Source organism: Microcebus murinus, chromosome 25 (genome assembly GCF_040939455.1).
Source record: "Microcebus murinus isolate Inina chromosome 25, M.murinus_Inina_mat1.0, whole genome shotgun sequence".
Classification (NCBI taxonomy): Eukaryota; Metazoa; Chordata; class Mammalia; order Primates; family Cheirogaleidae; genus Microcebus; species Microcebus murinus.
This window is the reverse complement of record NC_134128.1, coordinates 13,352,858-13,374,221: the sequence shown is the minus strand read 5'-3', so window position 1 is coordinate 13,374,221 and position 21,364 is coordinate 13,352,858. Positions and strand designations below refer to the sequence as shown.

The window sequence follows — 21,364 nt, the reverse complement described above, 5'->3', positions numbered from 1 at the left end:
AAGAAACCAATGAGATTTTTTTTTCTCACAAGGTTTTCTTTTTTTTTGTTGTTCTTAACTGGCAAACAAATTTACTATAAACATTGTCACAAAACTCTGAGCATGTTTCCAGCAAGGAGAGAGTCCCCTGCAGGGCATTTCAAGGGTTCAAAACAGGAGCAGCCTAAGCACAGGAACACAGGGAGTGACTAGCCCTGTGTTTGTCATGTGACTATCTGTGAAGAGAAATGTGTCTATGCTTATCTGAGAGGCCACAGTGGGATTTTTTTGTCTCCACCATATAGTAGACTTCCTAAATCAGGATAGCATGCCATGTTTTGACGTCAAGTTCTTCTTCAGCTATTTTCTTTTTAAATTACCAAAAGACTTTGATAACAACTAGAGTCTACCTAAATTGGAAATCTTGTATGGTGGTCCTGATGGTCACTTTCTTTTCACAACTCAGCTGCAGATCAAGGCAATTTTAGTTTTAAATTGATTGCTTTGGAGATAAGATTTGCATTCAACTATAACTTCAGAATGCATACAGAGTGCAACTACTGCTGTTTCCCTCCACTGCTCTTGCTGTAGTCCAAGTCACTGTCCTATCTTACCTGGCAGGTGGCAATAGGCTTGCAGAAGGCTTCACACTCTCTAGACCAGGTAGAGCGGGCACACCTGATAAAACAGAAGTGTGAGCAGCCCACGCTTCACCTGGAGCCTCACCTGGAATCTCTGTGGCTCACAGGATGTTGTATCCCTCCTGGAAACAGACTCATTGAGGTCCGTGGCAGAGAGTGTGTGGCACTGCATGCAGCAGTTTGGAGCAAATGCAGTGGCCTACACACCTGTAGGATCTGGCTCCCCTGTGTCAACTCTCTGGGAGCCAGTAGCCCTCGTTCTTCCCTGGGAACACACCACCCCCATGGAGCATCCTAGCTGCTCCTCACCTCCTTTAACTCTTTCTTTGGCTGTAACCTCATCACCGAGATCTTCTTGATCTACTCAATTTAAAATTACATTTCTCCCAATATCCCCTATCTGCCTTCTGTTTTTATTTTTTAAATTTTAATGAATAAGCTTAATTTTTATAGAGCAGTTTTAGATTCAAAGCGAATTTAAGCAGAAAGTACAGAGTTCTCATGTTACTCTCTTCCATGCCCCTCCCCCTCCCCACCATCACATCCGACACCAGAGTGGTACATTGTCACAGTAAACCTCCATTTAAACATGATTACACATCAGTCCACAGTTTACATTGAGTTTGCTCTCAGTGTTTGAACAAATGTATAATGACATGTATCCACCATTACAGTGTTTTACAGACCAGTGTCACTGCCCTAAAAGTCCTCTGTGCTCTACCTGTTCATCCCTTCCCCTCCCCCCAAGAACCCCTGGCAAGCACTGTCTTTGTATTGTTTTCACAGTTTTGCATTTTCCAGAATATTCTGTAATTGGATTCATACAGTATGTGGACTTTTCAGATTGGCTTCTTTCGCTTAGTCACATGCATTTAAGGTTCCTCCACATCTTTTCATAACCTGACAGCTCATTTCTTCTTAGCACTGAGTAATAGTCCATCATCTGGGTGTACCAGAGTTTATTTATCCATTCACCCACTGAAGGACGCCTTGGTTGCTTTTGGCCCTTTTGTTTTTGTTTTTCCTCCATAGTTCTTATCACCATCTAACATAATCTTAATTAACTTAATTTTTGTTTGTAGCTCCCACCTTCCCAACTCTAGGATAATCTTCCCAAAGTTAAGGATTTCTCTGCTATATCTCAGCACTTAAACAGAGCTTGCTAGTGCATATCAGATGCGCAAGAAGTCTATGTTCAATGAAAAAGTAATGCAAATTTCCAAAAGGTGCAAAAGTTAATAAATTTATTTCTAACCATATGCTGTAATAAAATGTATAAAGTACATTTATAGCTATACTGAAGTCACAGAAAATATCTATCAAAGATGTATCTAAAGTGCTTAGCCTGGATTCTGGAACATAATTAGGATTCTTTAGGTATCTGCTTTCTATGAAAGTGTGAGCTCCCTGAGAACAGAGACACATTCTATCTTATTCACCTCTGTATTCTGAGCACCAAGAACAAAGCTTGGTACATAGGAGGTGCTCCAACAATATTTTTTGGATGAACAATAGTTTTCTTATTTAATAATTTGTTAATTTACCTGTCAGATGCTTTTAGTGGATCAAAGGGGTGTTTAATAATAATTTTTTTCTGAAGTAATGACATAAACACGACAATAATTCACCATGCTATTTGGTCCAAGCTCAACTGTAACTTACTACCACAATCTGAAAAATAACATTATTATTTCACCTTCACCATGGGTGTTACCAGTACATTGTTTAAAGCAATGGTCAAGAGATAATAATCTATTTATAACAACATGTCTTATGAATATATCAAATGCTAAGGGGAAAATTCTAGGAGGAAAAAAAAGGAATAGATGAATGTCCTCAATGGCTATGGACTTTGAGTGGTCAAAGACCATTCACTTTATAAAATTTAAAAAATAATGAAATAAAATAGTCCTCTACTAAAAGTGGCAGATGTGGAAAATATCAGTAAAGACATAAAATAAGATGACAAAGAATTCTTTAATAGACACATCGTCTGGTCCTGAACAACAACAACAAAAAATTAAAACAAGAGAGCCTCTATCTTGAGAAAGTATGTAAGGATATGTTGCACAAATGAAAAATGTGACATTTTTATGGATGTATATAATATACATTGAATGAGAGAGATCTTATAAACTTACCCATCATTGTTAACATCTGATACTACAACAGTATATCCAAAATAAGATGCCATCTGCAAAAGAAAACCTTAAGATGACATATTTTGTGTTTAACAGTCATTTTTATAGTCACCTCTCAATATTCCTGAAAGATTTATCTCATTGTGGTACCTTTTTTTGCATTTAAATTCATAGATTCTTGGATGTGGACAGAGTCTTTGAGTCATTTAGTCTAACCTCTGGCACCATGAATAATTTTCCCCATAATAACCCTGACATCTGCTTGGACATCCTCTGGAGATACTCAACAGTCAGCCCATTCAACTTGTGGACACGAATACTAGAATGTTCTTTGCTAAATTAGGCCCTTCTAGTTCTTAATCCCACCTGGTTCTGCAATCTTAAATCTCACAGAAAAAATTTAATTCTATTTCCACATGAGATCTCCTATGAAAATATTTTCACTTGGTTCACTATCCAGCCCCTCTTTCTTAGTGAAACCACATGTGATCCCAAAGAACAGATGATACTCATGAATGCACTGATGGAGGAGAGGAAGGTAGGACTTAAGCTCTCTGCTTCGGGCTCTTTATATTATTGAAGCATAAAAGCAGTTTTAATTTTGGGGGACCTCACATCTCAGTATCACTTTATATTGAACTCATACTCAACAAAAGCTCCTAAGTCTTTTCTATGAATGTAAGTAGTGTACCATTATCTCCCCACATTTTATCTCTGAAGCTTTTGTTTTTGAACCATGTTTTTAGGATTTATAATCTTTTCAGATTTGGCTCATAGTTTCAGTCTGCCAATTTCAACATGTCACAATACTCAGGAAAACACAGGGTAGTGTTTGTTGAGAAAAACATATAAAATGTATCTCTAAGAACCCCAAAATTCAGAGCAGGAGACTGAAATATCAAGAAATGCTGATAGGGTTTCCACTCTTCTACAAGTGTATTGCCAGAGCTTTGGAAAAGAAAGAATGCCAGAAAGGCAGACTAGAACCTGTGATCCATGCCTAGGACTTTTAGCTAGCCCTTTCGGAGACTACGCGCTAGCCAATGAGCCAGCATGGCACATCAAGGTAGATTACATTCCGTTCCATAAAAGCAAAATGCCACTGAGTTCCAGGGTCTGAGAACAATCTTGTTATATTGCAGGCCCTGTTTATGGTGTCTTGTGGTGAGCTCTTGGTCCCTGCCCTTCCTCCATCTAAGATGTCACTGGCTACTCCTGGATTCCACTCTATTGGCAAGAGTCAGCAAGCCTGGGCTTCCACCTCTCTCCCTTACTGTCACTATAACCCTCTCCTGATCCTCAATGTGTGGAATTTTGACAAGCTATCCCTTCTCATCCCTTCCTCCAAGGGACTAGAAATTGCTCCTTACGTACTGCATTAGCTGGGATTCTGTTGTGAATGGATTAAACACTAAATTGGTACTGCCATATAAGGGAAGACAACTATGAGTTGAATTTGTTTGTCTGGGCAACCACTCTTCTTTCTTCCTCAATTTCAATTCAATTAATTTTAGATTTATTGCTTTCCCAGTTTTGTTTGCATTTAATTTTAAATTAAATTTGTAGTTCTGTTTGTAAATAGTCATATATGAGCTACAAATACAAGGAATTTATTGAGTTTAGATTTGTCTTATATTTAAACATGGAGACCAGGAATATATATATTACAGAAATAGATATGCAATAGTATATGATCATTGTAAGCATATGTATTTGCATGCATGTCAAATTATAGAAGATTTAATGCCACATGGAAATTTGGTGGTTTTCATTTAATCCCCAAGCTTTTGGGCACCAGGGACCAGTTTCTTGCAAGACAATTTTTCACAGGCCAGGAGGGAGGATGGTTTCAGGATGATTCAAGTGCATTACATTTATTATGCACTTTATTTATATTATTATTATATTGTCACTTGCCACTCACTGATAGGGTTTTGATATGAGTCTGCAAGCAATTGATTTATTATGGTCTCTGTGCAGTTAAACCTCTCTGCTAATGATAATCTATATTTGAAGCCGCTCCCCAGTGCTAGCATCACTGCCTCAGCTCCATCTCAGATCATCAGACATTAGATTCTCATAAGGAACACAACCTAGATCCTTCCCATGCACAGTTTACAGTAGGTTTGCACTCCTATGAGAATCTAATGCCTCCGCTGATCTGACAGGAGGTGGAGCTTACATGGTGATGCAAGCAATGGGGAATGGCTGTAAAGATTAGGTTTGGCTGTAAATATTAGGTCTGGTTCCTATTAGGCCATGGACTGGTACTGGTCCACTGCCAGGAGTTGGGGACTTCAGATCTAAAGGAAGGGGCCAGGACACAGGGTGGAAGGGAATTAACATTTCTTAGGGAGTTGTGTGGGAGGGAACCTCTAATCTACAAAGCTTGATTTATTTCATTCTCAAAAGGAGGTTGGGAGGTAGACACTATAGTCTTGTTTTGGGAATCAGGCTCAAAGACATCGAATGGTTTTCCTATGGTGTCACACAACTCAGGAATGGTACAGTGGGAACTAGAAATCTGATCTATCAACTGTGGAAGTCCAGGCTCTTTCCATAATGGGTCCCTTCTCATTTCTTAGACCAGTACTTTCATGTATTTCTAGACTGCTTCCCACTGCACTTAGAGCAAAATTCCTGGTCCCACTAAAATTGAGTGAATAGCCCTTGCCACCTCCATCCTAAACTCCTATGTCCCTAGACAAAGTGACTTTTGCTCTGCTCCTCAGACATACCCAGGTGGTTCCTGTTCAAAAGTCAGATTCCTACTAGCTGTTCCCTTGCCTGGAGTGTCCTGGACAAGATAGCATAGCTGCCTCTTTCTTGTCATTCACATCTCAGCTGAGATTAGGCCTCTCTGAAATCCCACTTTAAGAGCTTCCTTGCCACCTCCCTCCCATATTATGTTTTCTCTTCTTTATATTCTTTATTTCTCTTCTTTATATTCTCTTCCTAATGAACTGTCCTACCCCCACCCTTTCCCTGCCACTTCACTGCTGCCTGAGAGCTGGAATCTTACTATCTGATGCACTATTGCACCCCCAGGGCCTAGGACAGTTTCCAGCATGTAGTAGGTGCTCAATAAATATTTTTTGAATTAATGAATAAATGATATAAATATTATAGTGTACTATTGGCACAGAGTGACATTAATTATTTGCTATTAAAATGTCTGTACCTGTTCACCAGTGAAATTCTGAATAAAGGTCATATCTGTAGAGTTAATTATTGAAACCTGAAATCACAGAAATTACATAGGTTACAGCATTTGACATAGAATTGGAGAAATTTTTTAAAAGATTACAATTTGAATCATATAAATGTTTTTGTGAAGAGTGATAAATGGTTATCAATATGTAAAACAAAAATAAAAGCCCACAAGAATGATCTAAAAGAAAAGCCAATTGAACCATTTGTTTATAGTTAAGTCCAGGCTACTTTCAGACAAAATATATGTTTATTAATTTCAGGTGGGGAAATAAAAGCTGAATTCAATAATGCTGAGAGCAAGTAACCTGATGGTTAATTTAGTTTAATCAGGATTTTTGTCTAAATCCATTTCTGTTCTCATGCTCTATAAGAAATTTATAACTATGGCTCTTTGCAAGAAAAATGAGATTTTAAAATGCTATCCACATAGCAAAAACATTCCTTTTAATTCTACTCAGTCAACCAGTATGTTTTCTAGATACTTTTTAAAAAGATAAACTTCATTTAAAATATAAGTTTTTCTTTTCATAAGGTCTATTTATTTTCTTTTCCTAATTTCATGGTAACTGGTTGTAATGGGTTTGACTGGTGCCCCCTAGAATTCATGTCCACCTGCCACCTCAGAATGTGAGCTTATTTGGAAATAGGATCTTTGCAGATGAAATTAGTTAAGGATCTTGAGATGAAATCATCACAGGTAGACTCTAAATCCAATGACAGTTGTCCTTATAGAAAGAAGAGGGGACACTCCTAGATACACAGGAGAGAAGGCAGAAAGCCACAGGAGGACTGAGGCAGAGAGTGGAGTGATGTTGCCACAAGCCAAGCAATGCCAGGAGCCATCAGAAGCTGGAAGGGGACAGTAGGATCCTCCTCTAGATGCCTTGAAGGGAGCGTGACCCTGTCCACAACTTGAATTAATATACTAGTGAAATAACAATGGATTTTACTTCTCCTGTATGAGACCGATTAGAGTGTTGATCATAACAATGGCACCCTCTGCAATTATTCCTAAATTATGCCTGTGAGTGGTGCAGGCTTCATGGGTGTGTGACTTGTGCAGTCACCCATGGCCCTGTACTTAGATGGGTCCCACCCTTGGCTTAATGCTCTGCTGTGGCCATCCTGAATTTTTTAATATTTTTTGAACAAGGGGCTCTCTGTTTACATTTTGCACTAGGCCCCACTAGTTATGAAGCTGCTCCTGCACGCAGATCAGATGAATCTAGCCTCACTCGTTTTCCTTCCTTGTTAGTAAGCAAACAGCATGAATCAGTAGAAGGAGGTCATTAGTAAAGGAAACTTAAAAAGACTTAAAAGTTGCACGAAAGAAAACATTTCTCATAGATGGCCCTCAACTTACAACAGTTTGACCTTATGATGGTGTGAAATCATAAATTCAGTAGAAACTGTACATTGAATTTTGAATTTTGAACTTTTTCCAGGCTAGTGATATGCAGTATGATACTCTTACTTGAGATATTCAACATGTTATTTTAAAATAGGCTTTGCATTAGATGATTTTGTCTAACTGTAGGCTAATGTAAGTGTTCTGAGCATGATTAAGTCAGGCTAGGCTAAGCTGTGATGTTCAGTAAGTTAGGTGTATTACATGCATTTCAACTTACTATATTTTCAACTCATGATGGGTTTATCAGGACATAACCCTATCATAAATCGAGAAGCATGTGTACAAGAAAATATCTTGTAATGTGTTCTTGGTACTCACATATCCAAAATTCTGTGCTCCTCTTGGAACCCCGGCAACCAATTCTGGGGATAAAAATAGTCATTTAGAAGGGAAATTACATATATATTTTAAGGCCAAATAACAAAGAAGTGGTATAGACAGTGCTTTTTAAATGAGTGATCATCATGTAGAACAAGCGTCCTCAAACTACTGCCCATGGGCCACATGCGGTCCGCTGAGGGCATTTATCCAGCCTGCCGGGTGTTTTTGCCACCGCTGCCTGCCCTGCTTAGCAGCCAACTTGTCCAGGGCCCACAGTGCGCATGTGTGGAATGTGCACCGCACTCTCCAATGGCCCTCCAACGGTCTGAGGGACAGTGAACCGGCCCCTGTTTAAAAAGTTTGAGGACCCCTGATGTAGAAGGCGGGAGGCTTAAAGTCAGGGCTTTGCATTTGCTGTTGGATTGGCTTTTGCTTCTTCCACAGATCACAGAAAACAGAAGAACAAAAGTTATACTTTGTGATGTACCAGTCTTCTTCACCAGTCTCCATGCATTTCTGCTTCTAGAAGACAAGCCTGGCTTCTCAGGTCTGCATATCACTGGTAAGTTAGACCCCTCGCAATTTATTAGGGTAGTCAGGGAAGGCCTTATTGAGAAGGTAACACTGGAGCAAAGATTGAAGAAAGGGAGAAAGCAAATACTGAGGATATCTAAGGGAAGCATATTGTAGTCACAGAGAATGACCAGTGCAGAGGCCCTGAGATAGGTAGGATTGGTCTATCAAAGAGGCCAGGGTGGCTTGGGTAGAAAGGGCAAGGGGTAAAGGGGCAGGAGATGAGGTCAAATCAATCAGAGGCCAAATGAATTGAGCCTTTTAGGCCACAGGGAAGACTTGTATCTTAGGCTGAAGGAGTTGGGAAATCACTGGGAGCAAAGAAGTTACACGATGTGCCTTCTGTTTCTACAGGAGCACCCAGGATGCTGGATTTAGGACAGACTACGGGAAGGCAAAGTGAAGGCAGGGAGACCAGGTAGGAAGCAATTGCAGTAATACAGGTGTGAGATGGTGGAAGAAGCTTGGATCAGAGTAGAGGCTATGGAGGCAAGTGGTAGTCAGATTCTGGTTGTATTTTGAGAGTTGTAGGATTTGCTTATGGGTTGGATATGGAACATGAGAGGAAGAGCACAACCCAATACTGACTTCTCAGGCTTTTGGCTTGAGCAATGGGGAGGATAACTGCAGAGGGTAGAGCATGGCTAGGGGGAAGGTCAGGTGTTCAGTTACCAGCACATTAAGTTTGGGGTAGCTGGTCACATAGAGACCTTGAGTAGAGATGCATGAGCCTGGAATCCAGTCTAAGCTGAAGAAATAAATGAGACTGGGTGAGATTACCAAGATAGAACTCAACTAGTAAAGAAACAGCCCATGGATTTAGCCCTGTGATACTCCAGTGAGGGGAAGGAATAACAAGGAATCATAGAAGAGGTAGAGAAGGAGCTGCCAGGGTCTGTGAGGCTGTGTGGAGACACAAGGTGGGAGTGATCAAATCTGTCAACTGTTCCCAGTAGTCAAAGAAGATAAGCTACCTGGAGGCCACTGGTTTGCTAGACAAGAGTAGTTTCAGTAGGGCAGTAGAGGCACAGGGCAACAGAAGTGGATTTAAGAGAAGGTGAGGAACTTTCAGAAAGAGCACACAGGGAGGGAGGAGCAACAGCTCTTTCAACACAGAAAAACACAGGCAGTACCTGGAGTGGGAAGTGGGATAAGTTTTTTTAAAAAAGAGAGAAATAACAATCTGCTTTTATGTTAGTGTTAATGATCCAGGAGAGGGAGAGAGGGATGATATGAGATAGAGAAGCAGGAATTACTAGAGTCCCATTTCTGAGTCACGGGACAAATGGGATTGAGCATAAAGGACAGGGTGAGACTTAGGAGCGTGGGCAGATAGTTCATCTGCAGACATGGGAGGGCAGGTAAAGCATGTTCTTGGAGAATAAAACAGGGTTCAGAAAAATGAAGCCATCTGGCTAGATCGCCAGGGAAGCTGACGGATTGGTATTATTTGGTGTGAATGAAATTCTCCTGGCACTAAAAACAAACTGCATTCAGATATAATGAAGTTGACTGGTTTTAGGGCCAAGCCTGTAGCTAGGACAAATTCTAGTGGATTAGACTATTTGAGAAACATGGCAACTACTACTTCTCACATCCAACAAACATTTAGAATTTTGTCTATAAAAAAATCAGCCATCACCCCCAGTAATTTTGGAGCCTTCAACCTCACATGACCACAATGCTGAGGAGTTATTAAATGTGCTATTGAGTAAAGATGATCATAATCATTTATAATTGATCAGGACAGTTTAATTGCTTAGGGTCTAAGGCAAGTTAGAACTGTCACTCAAGTACAAACATATTCAGCTAAAAGGGAAAATACAAGACTTTTCTTAGATCCATTCAAATAACTCCTGGTGAAACCTTCAGAAGTTTATTAATATCCAATATGGTCAGGAAAAACATAGATCCTTGCCCTGGAAACACATGACTTAAGTATCAGACTGACTTGCGAGGAGCAGAAGGAGACTAGCATTTATTGAATGTCTTCTGTCCACTAAACAGTGTGTCATGTGCTTTATAGTATTTCCTTCATGTAACCTCTAAAATGGGAGGCATTAACATCCCATTTTGATATATGGGGAAATTGAAGTTTAGAAAGGGTCAGTCACTGTCGAGTTCCTAGTTGGTCGCTAGTAGAAGTCAAGAAGTGACAGCAAGATCAACATTCTTCCCACCCCAATAATCACTTTCTTGGGATTCGTTAAGACCAGATCATTTTCTTGGGTTTTAGTTCACCACATCTGACTCTAAAATGGGAAAGGAGGCTCTTAAACTTTTCAAGTCATGAACACATTTGAAAATTGGCAATATCAGTATCAAAGTCTGACCAGTCAGACTGAGGTCCTTGACCACTACAATCTTTTCGATGGCTTAGAATACAGAAATTGGTCTCTATGTCTGCCCCCTGCCCCATCCTTCCAGATTCTGTTCAAATGTTCCATCATCACCAAACCTTCCCTTACTCTATGTTGATACCTTTATCCTAGCACTTATTACAATTTAATTAGGTATTCTGTGTTCATTATTTAATGTCTATCGGCTCCATGGAATTGTAGACTCTGAGATTAAGGATCATTTGTTCACATCTGTATGCTCAATGTTTAATACCATGCACAAAAAATGTTTGATGAATGAATGGTAAATGCCTTCGGAAAGAGTAAAATAAGATATAAAAGTTTACAGAAGGAAGCTAAAGAAGGATTTCTGGAGAAGATGAAATTTGAAATTGGCTTTAAAAAATAACATTTGGCCACTGGAAGGTGGAGGTGGGGTACAGGATCAAAGGATTGAAAAAAAAGAGGACAGCCAAAACAAACTGCAGAAGACAAAACATGGAGGGGCATATGTGAGAATAGGGATTAGTTGGTTCTGTTATTTTGAGTTTGGACATGTCCAAGGGGAAAAAAGGAAATAATGTTGGGTGTTAGATTGGAGTCAGGTGGGGAATATAGTTTTGGACATGTCCTATATGATATACTAGAAATTAAAGTAAAAAGAAGGATCTTGATTTCTCAAATTCAATCTGTCACTAACAGCATAGCTATTGTCGAAGTTATTCAATCATCTGCTTATTTTTCATTCATAAAATGGGACTACTGCTCTAATTCTTGTTGCTTAACTAGACTTTATAAAGATTCATTCTTCTAAAATTCTTTGGGACTTTAAAATGCTACACCAGAGTGTATTTATTTTCCCTATGAAATATTTTCATAGACATATTGGGATTCCATGAATATACATTTTGTTTAGCAAAGAAAACCACATTGATAAAAGGACTTTTTATGTCATTTTACCTTTCCCCCCCATGCTTTATAAATGACTTAAATTCAATGTGTCTCTCACCTTGCTGAAAATCTCCAGTAAATTCGCCAGCAGCAACTGAGTATCCTGTTTTCAACAAATGAAACAAGCTAACTATGCTTGATAACTTAACAAATAAGTTATATCTAGAAAAAACAACCATGCTACTGCTTTATTTAGAAATCTCTACACACATTATAAAATAAAAGTTAATAAAGGGAAAAATTAATCACACCAATATAAACACTTTCATAAATAAATCTGCTACTACTGATCTTAAGTAGGAGCTTGGCAAAAAAAAAAAAATCAGATTGTGAGGTCGATTTTAAAAGCATCAATACTGAATAATCCACCTTTAAGTGTAAATAGAAACTATTGCATTTTAAGAGCTGCTGATTCATTTTGATCAGACATGCTACTCTGAAAGATACTCTTTCAGTTTGCTAGTTCTGATCACCAACAAAGTCTACTTCCTAATTCTTTTAATGATGGTTTCCACAAATTTCACTCAGTTCTAAAGTGAGGTGCCAGCAATAGAAACAAACATAGCTACATGGTTTGTTTTTTTGTTTTCAAATTCATCAAGCAATCAAATCCCACTAGGATACCAAAGATGGGGAAGAGTAGTGGTGAAATAACATTGTGTGGTTTGCACATAATAAATTTTGAGAATATTCCAGCAACAGGAAAACCTCTTGTGCTGCTCTGGAACTGGAGAGGGGTGCTGTGATGCTGTCCCTTTAGCATTGGTAGCATCAATGCTAACATATAATGTCTGCTACTGGGGAAATATTCTATGTGCAACAGACTGTTATAGAGCCTACAGAAGAGCTGCTCCAATTCTGTAGGTTTACATCATGGCTGAAATAATAGTCATATTTAAAAAGGAAAAAAGAGTCAACTCTAAATTAACAAGGAAAAGGAAATTTGCATAAGTTGCCAAATAACATCAGATAAGTCAGGAATAAAATTTGCACCTACATTTAATATGCTTGTCTTTTGAGAAACCGCAAACATTTTGAGCAATGGATCTTACCAAGGTAAGTATCGTCATAGGAAGCTGGAGCCACTTCTGTCTGCTTTTCACCAGCCAGTTTCCTTAGAATATCCTTGAATGAGTAATTTGCAATGATATCTGCAATACTGGCAGTGATCACCTGACCTGCGTTTAAACAAATTAATACCTTAAGTGAATGAATGCAAGAGGCAGACTTTCCCTCAGCAGACACAGGATGCTTGAACGACACACATTGCCTTGAAAGCTATCATGGAGCTAACTGCTTGCATTTTTGATGATGCATTTTCCCGCCTGCAACTAGAACTACAAGGTAGACTTGATTACAGCTGGGTAGAACTTTCCTCTTTGACAAAAGTTCAAAGATGGGGCCGGGCGCTGTGGCTCACGCCTGTAATCCTAGCTCTTGGGAGGCCGAGGCGGGTGGATTGCTCAAGGTCAGGAGTTCAAAACCAGCCTGAGCAAGAGCGAGACCCCGTCTCTACTATAAATAGAAAGAAATTAATTGGCCAACTGATATATATATATATAAAAAATTAGCCGGGCATGGTGGCGCATGCCTGTAGTCCCAGCTACTCGGGAGGCTGAGGCAGAAGGATCACTCAAGCCCAGGAGTTTGAGGTTGCTGTGAGCTAGGCTGACGCCACGGCACTCACTCTAGCCTGGACAACAAAGCGAGACTCTGTCTCAAAAAAAAAAAAAAAAAAAAGTTCAAAGATGAGCTACAATATTTTGTCAATCTTCCTGCTGCTTTCACCATATATATTCTCTCCACCTCCAAATGATAAAAGGATTGAAGAGTGAAGACACTTGCAGGCAAAATTTTTGTAATTAAATTTTTATTCTAGATTTTTTATTTTTAATATTTATTCTAATTTTTACACTAGAATATTTTAACTAGAAGGAAACTTTGAGGTCATTTCATCGAATATAGGGTCTTATAGTTGGGGAAACTGAGACCTAAAAAGCTTGAGTGCTAAGGTCCCATGGTTTTGCCACTAGGACATTTGGCTTTATAATCAAGGTCTCTTTTGGCATTCTAATACAACTTTTCTGTGCTCTTGCAAAATATAAATGTGATATTTAATCTAAATCATTTACTTGGTGAATAGATGTATCAGCTTACTTAAACAAGGAATTGCATAATCTTTGAGCCATCTGCTTTTTATGCTAAAATACAGATAGAACATAAAATTATGAAAGTAGAAAGAAGCCAGGTGCAACGAGATCCAGAATTTCATAAAAGAGAAACCCATGGCCACCAACATTGATACGATAAGAACTTTGGCTAATCTCTCTCAAATAAACTCACTCTCAGAAATCTTGAAATATGATTGTGTTAGAGTGAACAATTGTCTAAAAGACAGCCAGCAATTTCCACTAAAATTTCTATGCATTTCCATATTTTTTATGGACATCTAAGGCAAAAATAATGATCTCATGCTCTTTGGGAGAAAACTGAAGAAATGCTTTCAAAGGACTAACATTGAACATGAATTTCAAAGCCAAATTATTCTTTAGGAATTCCCACATAATTCCCACAGTCTTTCTGTTTGATGTCCAAAAAGGAATAAAACTGTCAAACCAGGTAATAAATATTTCCAAGTGATTGGAACTGAAATGACTGTTCTGATATTAAGATAATGGTATTTACACATGAATTTCTGAACAATATCTGTAGAATTTGCCAATTTTCCCTGAGAGCTAAATACCCTTCCCACATACACACTGCCTTTGCATATTTCCTTTAGTTGAGTCTATAAACATTATAACCTTAGGCCTGAATACAATTTTAAATTATATACCTCAGACAAATGCTTCTCTATGCTATTGCCATGGCAAACTTTCAACAAATCATTTGTGTCAGACATTGTTTCAACTCAAGGCGAAGAATGAATTATGTGAAATTAAGCAAGTGAGTTAGAAGAAAACATAAACATAATTTTTATTTCATATCCATCTGCTGTGTGAAATATATTGTTTTTCAGTTTGCAAAGTAATTTTTAAAATCAAAATGTTAATTATTTGATGTTCATAATTGGATATGCATGAATTAAGCTAAACAGTAAGGTCATATAAAATTTAATCATAATTCATCACTCATGGATATTTTCCACTGGCTTTTAAACATGATCAGATCTATTTAAAAAAAAATCCTCTCTCAACTATTCATCTGTCTCAGATTCTACTTTATCTCTGTTCTAAACTTTATAACCAAAATTACAAAATATTCTCCATATTCTATCTTTAGGCATCCCATCCTCACCTGTGGTTTCACTTATCAACAATATGCAAGTGATACAAATGTACATTTCACCCTGGATGTCTTCTCTGAGCTTAAGCCCTAACTACTTATGTGAACATGTTTGGGTATCTCAAACATTTCCATACTCACTAAACAAAAAGCAAATGTATCATCTCCCCTCTCCAACCTTCCCCAAGCCTGTTTCCTTCCAGAGTTCTCTATCTCAGTGAGTGGTACCCACCTACTACCTTGCAAAACATTGCACAAGTCAGAAACATCCTCGACAGCCTCCCTTTTCTCACCCCAAAATACCAGTCCATCATTAGGCTGTTGATTTTGCCCCCAAAGTATCTCTCAACTTTCTCCTCTTTCTCAGTCAGTACCATCATTGCTGTAAGAAGCAAACATCTTTACCTAAAACTTACAGCTAGTTTACCTTTAAAACTTCAATTAGTTTATATCCTTATAACACTAGTTTGCTGATATTTCACTTTGGCCAACTTCCAGTCTATTAAAGTGGTTTTTCCATTGTTTGTGGGATAACGACAAAACTGCTTCCCATGGCCTGCAAGTCCTGTAGGGTGGGTGGGCCTACTCCACACCACTCAAGCTGCTCTTCCCTCACTCTCTTAACTCTGGTCACCCTGACTTTGCTCCATTCTCACCCACTCTGCACTCCGCATGCCATAAAACATTTGCACATAATCCCTCCTCTCTTCACCTAGATAACTGCTACTCAAGGTCCAGATCTTAGTTCAGGGTTGCCTGCTTCTACATGAGTTGACCTTTGGGCTGCATACTTTGGTCAGCAGACTTATGCAGCACCTTTATAAGAAATAACAGAAGTCATCCCCTCTAGGTAGATGCTGTCCTGCACCTGGGTTCATAGGTCCTTAAGCAGAGCACAGGTTGTATCCCAGCTCCCTGTCAGCCAATGGGCAGAGGATGAAACACACCTGTGTGCAACCCCCCTGGAGAGGCCTCCTAAGCTCTCATGGCCCCATCACGACATGCCTTTCCTTCAGAGTGTCTATCACACTTAGAGTGTCTCAGGTCCTCGTGTGAATGTTCAATTAATGCCATTATCATTCCCCAGATATTAACTTCCACAATGGTGAGAATATGTCTGTTTTTACCCATTATTGCATCCTTAGCATCTAGCACAAAGCCTGCAGAGCCTTGATAAATTCTTGGTGGATAAATGAATTGTTAAGTGGCAAGAGTATTTTTTAAAATATTATTTATATAGCAAAATACAAGTTGAAATGATGCTTCTGTTCTCACTTATATGGGGAAGCTAGTAAAGTTGATTCCACAGAAGCAGAGAATAGAACAGTGATTGCTAGAAGTGGGGAACGGGATAGGGCAGGGAGCATGGTCAAAGGTTGATTAGTGGACACAAAAGTACAGCTAGATGGAGGAATAAGTTATTATGTTCTATAGCATTATAGGGTGACTATAGTTAACAATTTATTGCATATTTTCAAATAGCTAGAAGAGCAGATTTTGAATGTTCCCCTCACAGATGATAAATGGTTGAGGTGATGGCTATGCTAATTTCCCCGATTTGATCATTGCTCATTGTATACATGTCCCAAAATACGTGTCCTATAAATATGCACAGTTATTGTGTCAATTAAAAATAATAGGAGAAGAAAAGATGCTTCATTTGAGAAACTATGAATGGGGACATAAAATTAACGTACTAGAAAGGCAACATTGGACATTACTTCTGCTTTATCTTTTTGTTCATAACAACAAACATGCTTTTCTTCTCCTCTAACAGAACATACCTTGCCAGTAAAAACTCCCAGGTCCTCCTACAATTAGGTCTCCATTCTATAAGACAGAAACAGCAACAATGATTGGAAAAGAAACACTGACAGTTTTTAAAGGGTGACAAATTATTGCTCATAAGCATTGCTCTCCCAATTTGTTACTCACGAAAAAGCAATTGAGACCCTTATATCTGAGGCCTACAGGTCATTTTCTTTCTTATTTTGCTTTCAATTATTTAGTGTGTTATCATATTAAATAATTTTAATTTGAGTCAATTAGGTAAGTTGAATGCTCTCCCTTGAGAATATATAAATTCAGTTTTTTGGCACTGCCTTTAGTAAGCAAAATATCTCAACATGTTTAATGCCGTGCAATTTAGCAGACACGGTCTTTGGAGCCTTTGTGATAAAAAGAAAATTCTGTTCCAATTTATTACAAGGCCATGGTAATGCCTATTTTTTTCATACATCCACAAACCCTCCTCCTTCTCAGGAGAGAGAGCAGAAACTCCACACTAGCAAATATAAAGATTTTTTTCTCATTTATTTACAGCCTACATTTTTTTAACTCTCAGTGGAAAACAAAACAAAGCCAAACAAAAAAGCAATGATAAAAACAATACAATGATAAGTAGTAAACAGATATTCTTCCTGGACATCTCTGTGTTGAATTTTGTGAAAGGATATATGAATTTTAATATGAATATGAAATCTAATCAAGCACAGCTAAGAGAGAAAACAATTAATAGATTCTTGTGATCTGTTTAGATCACATTTCTTCACTGAATTTTTGAGATTTTCATTTAAAAGTGATTGCCACAGAGTGGGAAGGAAGGAAGCTGTGCTTCTCATCACATATACTTCTGTACTATTTAATAGGCTGTTATGGGCATAGATTAATAAAAATAAAGAGAAAACAAAATATTTTAAGAAGTTGCCAGCATCTACTAGATATGTTCTTTAAGGTTCTTTGGTTATTGTCATTTGGGCAGTGTGGAAGTGAGAGGTAGAAGGTAAAAGAAAATCAGATTAAATAATAGAAGCTGCAAGACCAAGAGAATTCACCTTATAAAACTCCAGACTAAATCCTGCTTGGCAGTAACCCTGGCCTTCTGGATCAGCATTGCCTAGAATGATCAAAATATATAAATGTTATCACATCATCATAAGATATAGTTTAATAACCAATTCAGGATGTTTTGTTTTCTCCAGAGGCTTCTAAATTTAAAATGATCAATATGTAGTTGTATGTGTATTTTTAAAATTCATTCCAAGTAACTTATTAGACATTTTTTCATCTATTTTCTTATCACATATGTCACTGTGATTCTAGAGTAAGAATAGCATTCCTTTGGGTTATGATAGTGGGTTTTATAACTCACATTCATTTGAAGAAATAAAATCTTTATCATTAGACTATGTTACGAACTCCCCATGTGGCAGTAATGTGTCTCTTCATTGCCCACTCATGCCGAGTGAAGGCAGATGGATTTGTCATTTCCAACCACCAGTGATGCCCTGAGAAAGGAAGCCCTACGCATGAGGACCAGAGTGCATGCTTTCTGCTGGGGCACCCACAAGGGTTTCCATTTCTATGTTCTTTAACATAGAAATAGGAAGTTAATTTTAAAGTATTCTATTATGATATGTTAGGTCAATTGGGAAATTGCATTTCCGGTCACAATTAATCTCACTGGGACATTGCAATGCTAGTGTTCACAGAAGGGAAAGCTCTCTAGCAATGGCTTGTTTTATATTCTGTCCAATTTAATTCACTAAGGGGATGTCCAATAAGATCTGACTGAACGTGAACTATGGGAGGCTGACACATGGAGTCCACGTGTTTATATTATTATAAAAAGTCTCCAGGCCATTAGGATCAGGAATTTACTACTTGTAACTTGTACTTTTTAAAAGAGTTTCTACCTCTTCGAAAGTGCTTACATTATAGCCAAAATGTGGTCAAGTAGGGGTAATCTCAACCATTACATAGGTAGAAATCGACGTGCAAATAATTACTCTTTTCTTATCAAGGATATCCCTGAATGGAAATGAAAGTAGGAAGGCAGGAAAGGAAATGCACATCATCACCAGAAAAATTTATAGGCTGGGCATGTGCCCATTCCAGAAGCTTTTTGAAATAGATCTGGCCTTTCCAGCTTTCCTTAGAATGTCTTCTGGGTTTTTTTTGTTTTTTTTTTTCTCTCTCTCTTTCTTTTTTTGGTCAACACTTAGCTAATTTTAGCATTATCACCATCAATTCTTTCCAGATGTTCCCTTTGTTTTTAAAAATACTTTTATACATCATATACTATATTTTAAAATTTGTTCCTTATTTTTCAACTACATTTTGTGGTTTATAGTTATGACTCCTCTAAAGTTCTCAAAAAACTCATCTGTATAAGCTCCAATGTCTTGGTACCAGTTTTCTAGAAGTTCATGTGTGTAAATATTTATATGCATCCAGAAATATGTGTGAATACCTGATATATTACTATGTGGGCATATATCTGTTACCTTGAGCATATTTAAGAAAGATATTGCATAAACCTTTTTAAAATATCCTTTTTAAAATCAACTCTAGCCTTTTACTTTTAGTATTGTAAATTATTCAAAAGGAAGGAAACATGACCATGCTTTGAAAGTATTTTGCTTTAAAACAGGAAACTGAAAAAAAGTGAAGAGAAAATCCTAATTTTTCATAAAATTCATTGAGAAAATAATCAACTTCAAGTGTTTATTTTAAGTGGCAATTATAAAAGAGCATGAGGTTTTTTTCCTTTACAAAGTTATTGTTTTTCTTGTTGAGCTATAATTTATGATAGCTGAAAGAATCTTTCTTTCGGAACTTCAGAGCATCTGTGAATTTTACAATTATGTCCCAGAGTGAACTCAGGAATCCAGGGAAACATGTGATCACAAACCATTATTTGTTGGCTTCCACAGTAAAGAGGAAGGGTGAGGATGAATGATCCCCACCCAAATTATGAATGGCCAAAAGAGCTGCAGGCATGTCATTAACATGAATGAGCAGTATCGGTGGAATAGGTTTGTAGAATTAACATGAGGTGCTTCTTTAAATTTTGTTTTGAAAGTAATATTGTTAATGTCCCTGTTGTGTGATATTGAGCATGTGCTCATGAACAAGCTGGCTTTGTGTTAATGAGGTGTGAATGTCCCAGCCATGCCAGGAAGTCTGCTTCTTAGAGGATTTGAGGGAGAAGTATTAATAGGAATAGGGAGATGGTGAGACTGTGAAAACTGTGGCTATACACCAGAGCTGAAAGAATGGTTGGCCATTTATTGAGCTAGTCTGCAACTCAACGTGAGCTCCACTTTAACTGTATTGAGCTATTCTTATTATTTAGGAAAATAAAGAGTAAGCAAATTGCCATGATAATGTATCCACGTAACTTCAAGATGGGAGCGTACTATAATTTATATTTTTAGATAATGGTTCAAATTCACACTGAAACTATTTTTCCCCACAAGTCTAGATTCCATGTGCTGCATTTTAACCTGAGCTTTCACATCCCACAGGCAGTCAAGCAAAAAGGCAGAAGCAGAAGCAGTGACAGGTTTTATAAATGATCATCCTTGATGGTAGTTGAAGAGTAGAATATATATATTCAAGGCAAAAGACATGTGAAGGAAGGTTCTTATTTTTAGCTTCAATAGTTTGCTGTTACAAGGAAGCATCATTAGCCAATTGTGAAATATATGATATGGATGGGTATTAACATTGATGAAACAATTTCAGTATTGAATCTCTATACTCTATAATCGATCTACTATTCATTTTCTGAGTAAATTTGGGATTTTGTTTACCTCTTTATCTGAATTTTGTCATTAGCACAATAGTACTGACCCCTTACCAAACTCAAGAGCACAGCACTTTGGATGGAACATGCACAAACTGCCTATTGTTGGCTACTGCCTGTGCCTGGGAACTGCCTCTTCTCCCTACGCCAAAGGTCATTGCTAGAAGAATCTCTTCCTATGATCCCGTCTAAAAAGCTTCTCCTCTCCCCACTCCCCCAACATAAGTCACTGCGTCCTCTCTTGCCTTGCTATAGTACTATATGTAGCCCTTTTAACTGCCTGACATTATATTATAAACTTATTTATTTACATGTTTGTTGCCTGTCTTCCCTACTAGCATGTCAGTTCCTTGAATACACAGGTTTGTTTTTTGCTGTATTCCCTAAACTAGAATAGTTAGTGCTCAATGTGTTCAAAAAAACCTGTGTCAAGTGAATAAATCATTATCTGCAAAGAACCTCCATGTTAAAGCTATTTAAAATAAAATCCTTATTCCGTAGACTATTCATTATGACATTTGTCTTAATGTGAAGAAGTGTCTGATTTACGTCAGTATTTTTAAACAAAAAGTTATAATCTTCTCCTTGTAAAAATCTTCACTCAAACTCATGAGAGTTAAAATGTTCCTCTTCCAGTTCTTTAGATCTCTAACTCTCAGGGCCTCTTTGTTAACCCTCCAATATCCCCGATCCATTCACTTTCTTCATTGTTTTATTTCTGGTATTTTCTTTCTTTTTTTTTTTTCTTTTTTAATTCCAAACAAGTCAGTTGTCTGAATATTTCTGGTATTTTCTTGCCTAAATTAATCTTGAATTTTATAATAATTCACACACAATGGGAAAGATTTACCTATAATCTCAGGGATCAAACCAGTTTGGGAGTGAACTTTTTAAAGAAATCAATATCCTGAAATCAGTCA

General features: G+C 37.8%; 1 protein-coding gene across 1 annotated transcript in view; it reads right to left on the bottom strand.

Annotated features, from left to right (window-relative positions):
* ITGA8 (integrin subunit alpha 8) overlaps positions 1-21,364 on the bottom strand; it is a 160,778-nt gene that overhangs the window by 108,152 nt on the left and 31,262 nt on the right. Inside the window, exons 5-11 of the mRNA XM_075997658.1 lie at positions 17,689-17,750; positions 16,639-16,684; positions 12,622-12,747; positions 11,628-11,672; positions 7,704-7,747; positions 5,943-5,999; positions 2,762-2,814 (exon numbers count right to left, since the gene is read on the bottom strand). Coding sequence (XP_075853773.1) covers positions 2,762-2,814; positions 5,943-5,999; positions 7,704-7,747; positions 11,628-11,672; positions 12,622-12,747; positions 16,639-16,684; positions 17,689-17,750 — 433 coding nt within the window. The remainder of the gene's footprint in view (positions 1-2,761; positions 2,815-5,942; positions 6,000-7,703; positions 7,748-11,627; positions 11,673-12,621; positions 12,748-16,638; positions 16,685-17,688; positions 17,751-21,364) is intronic.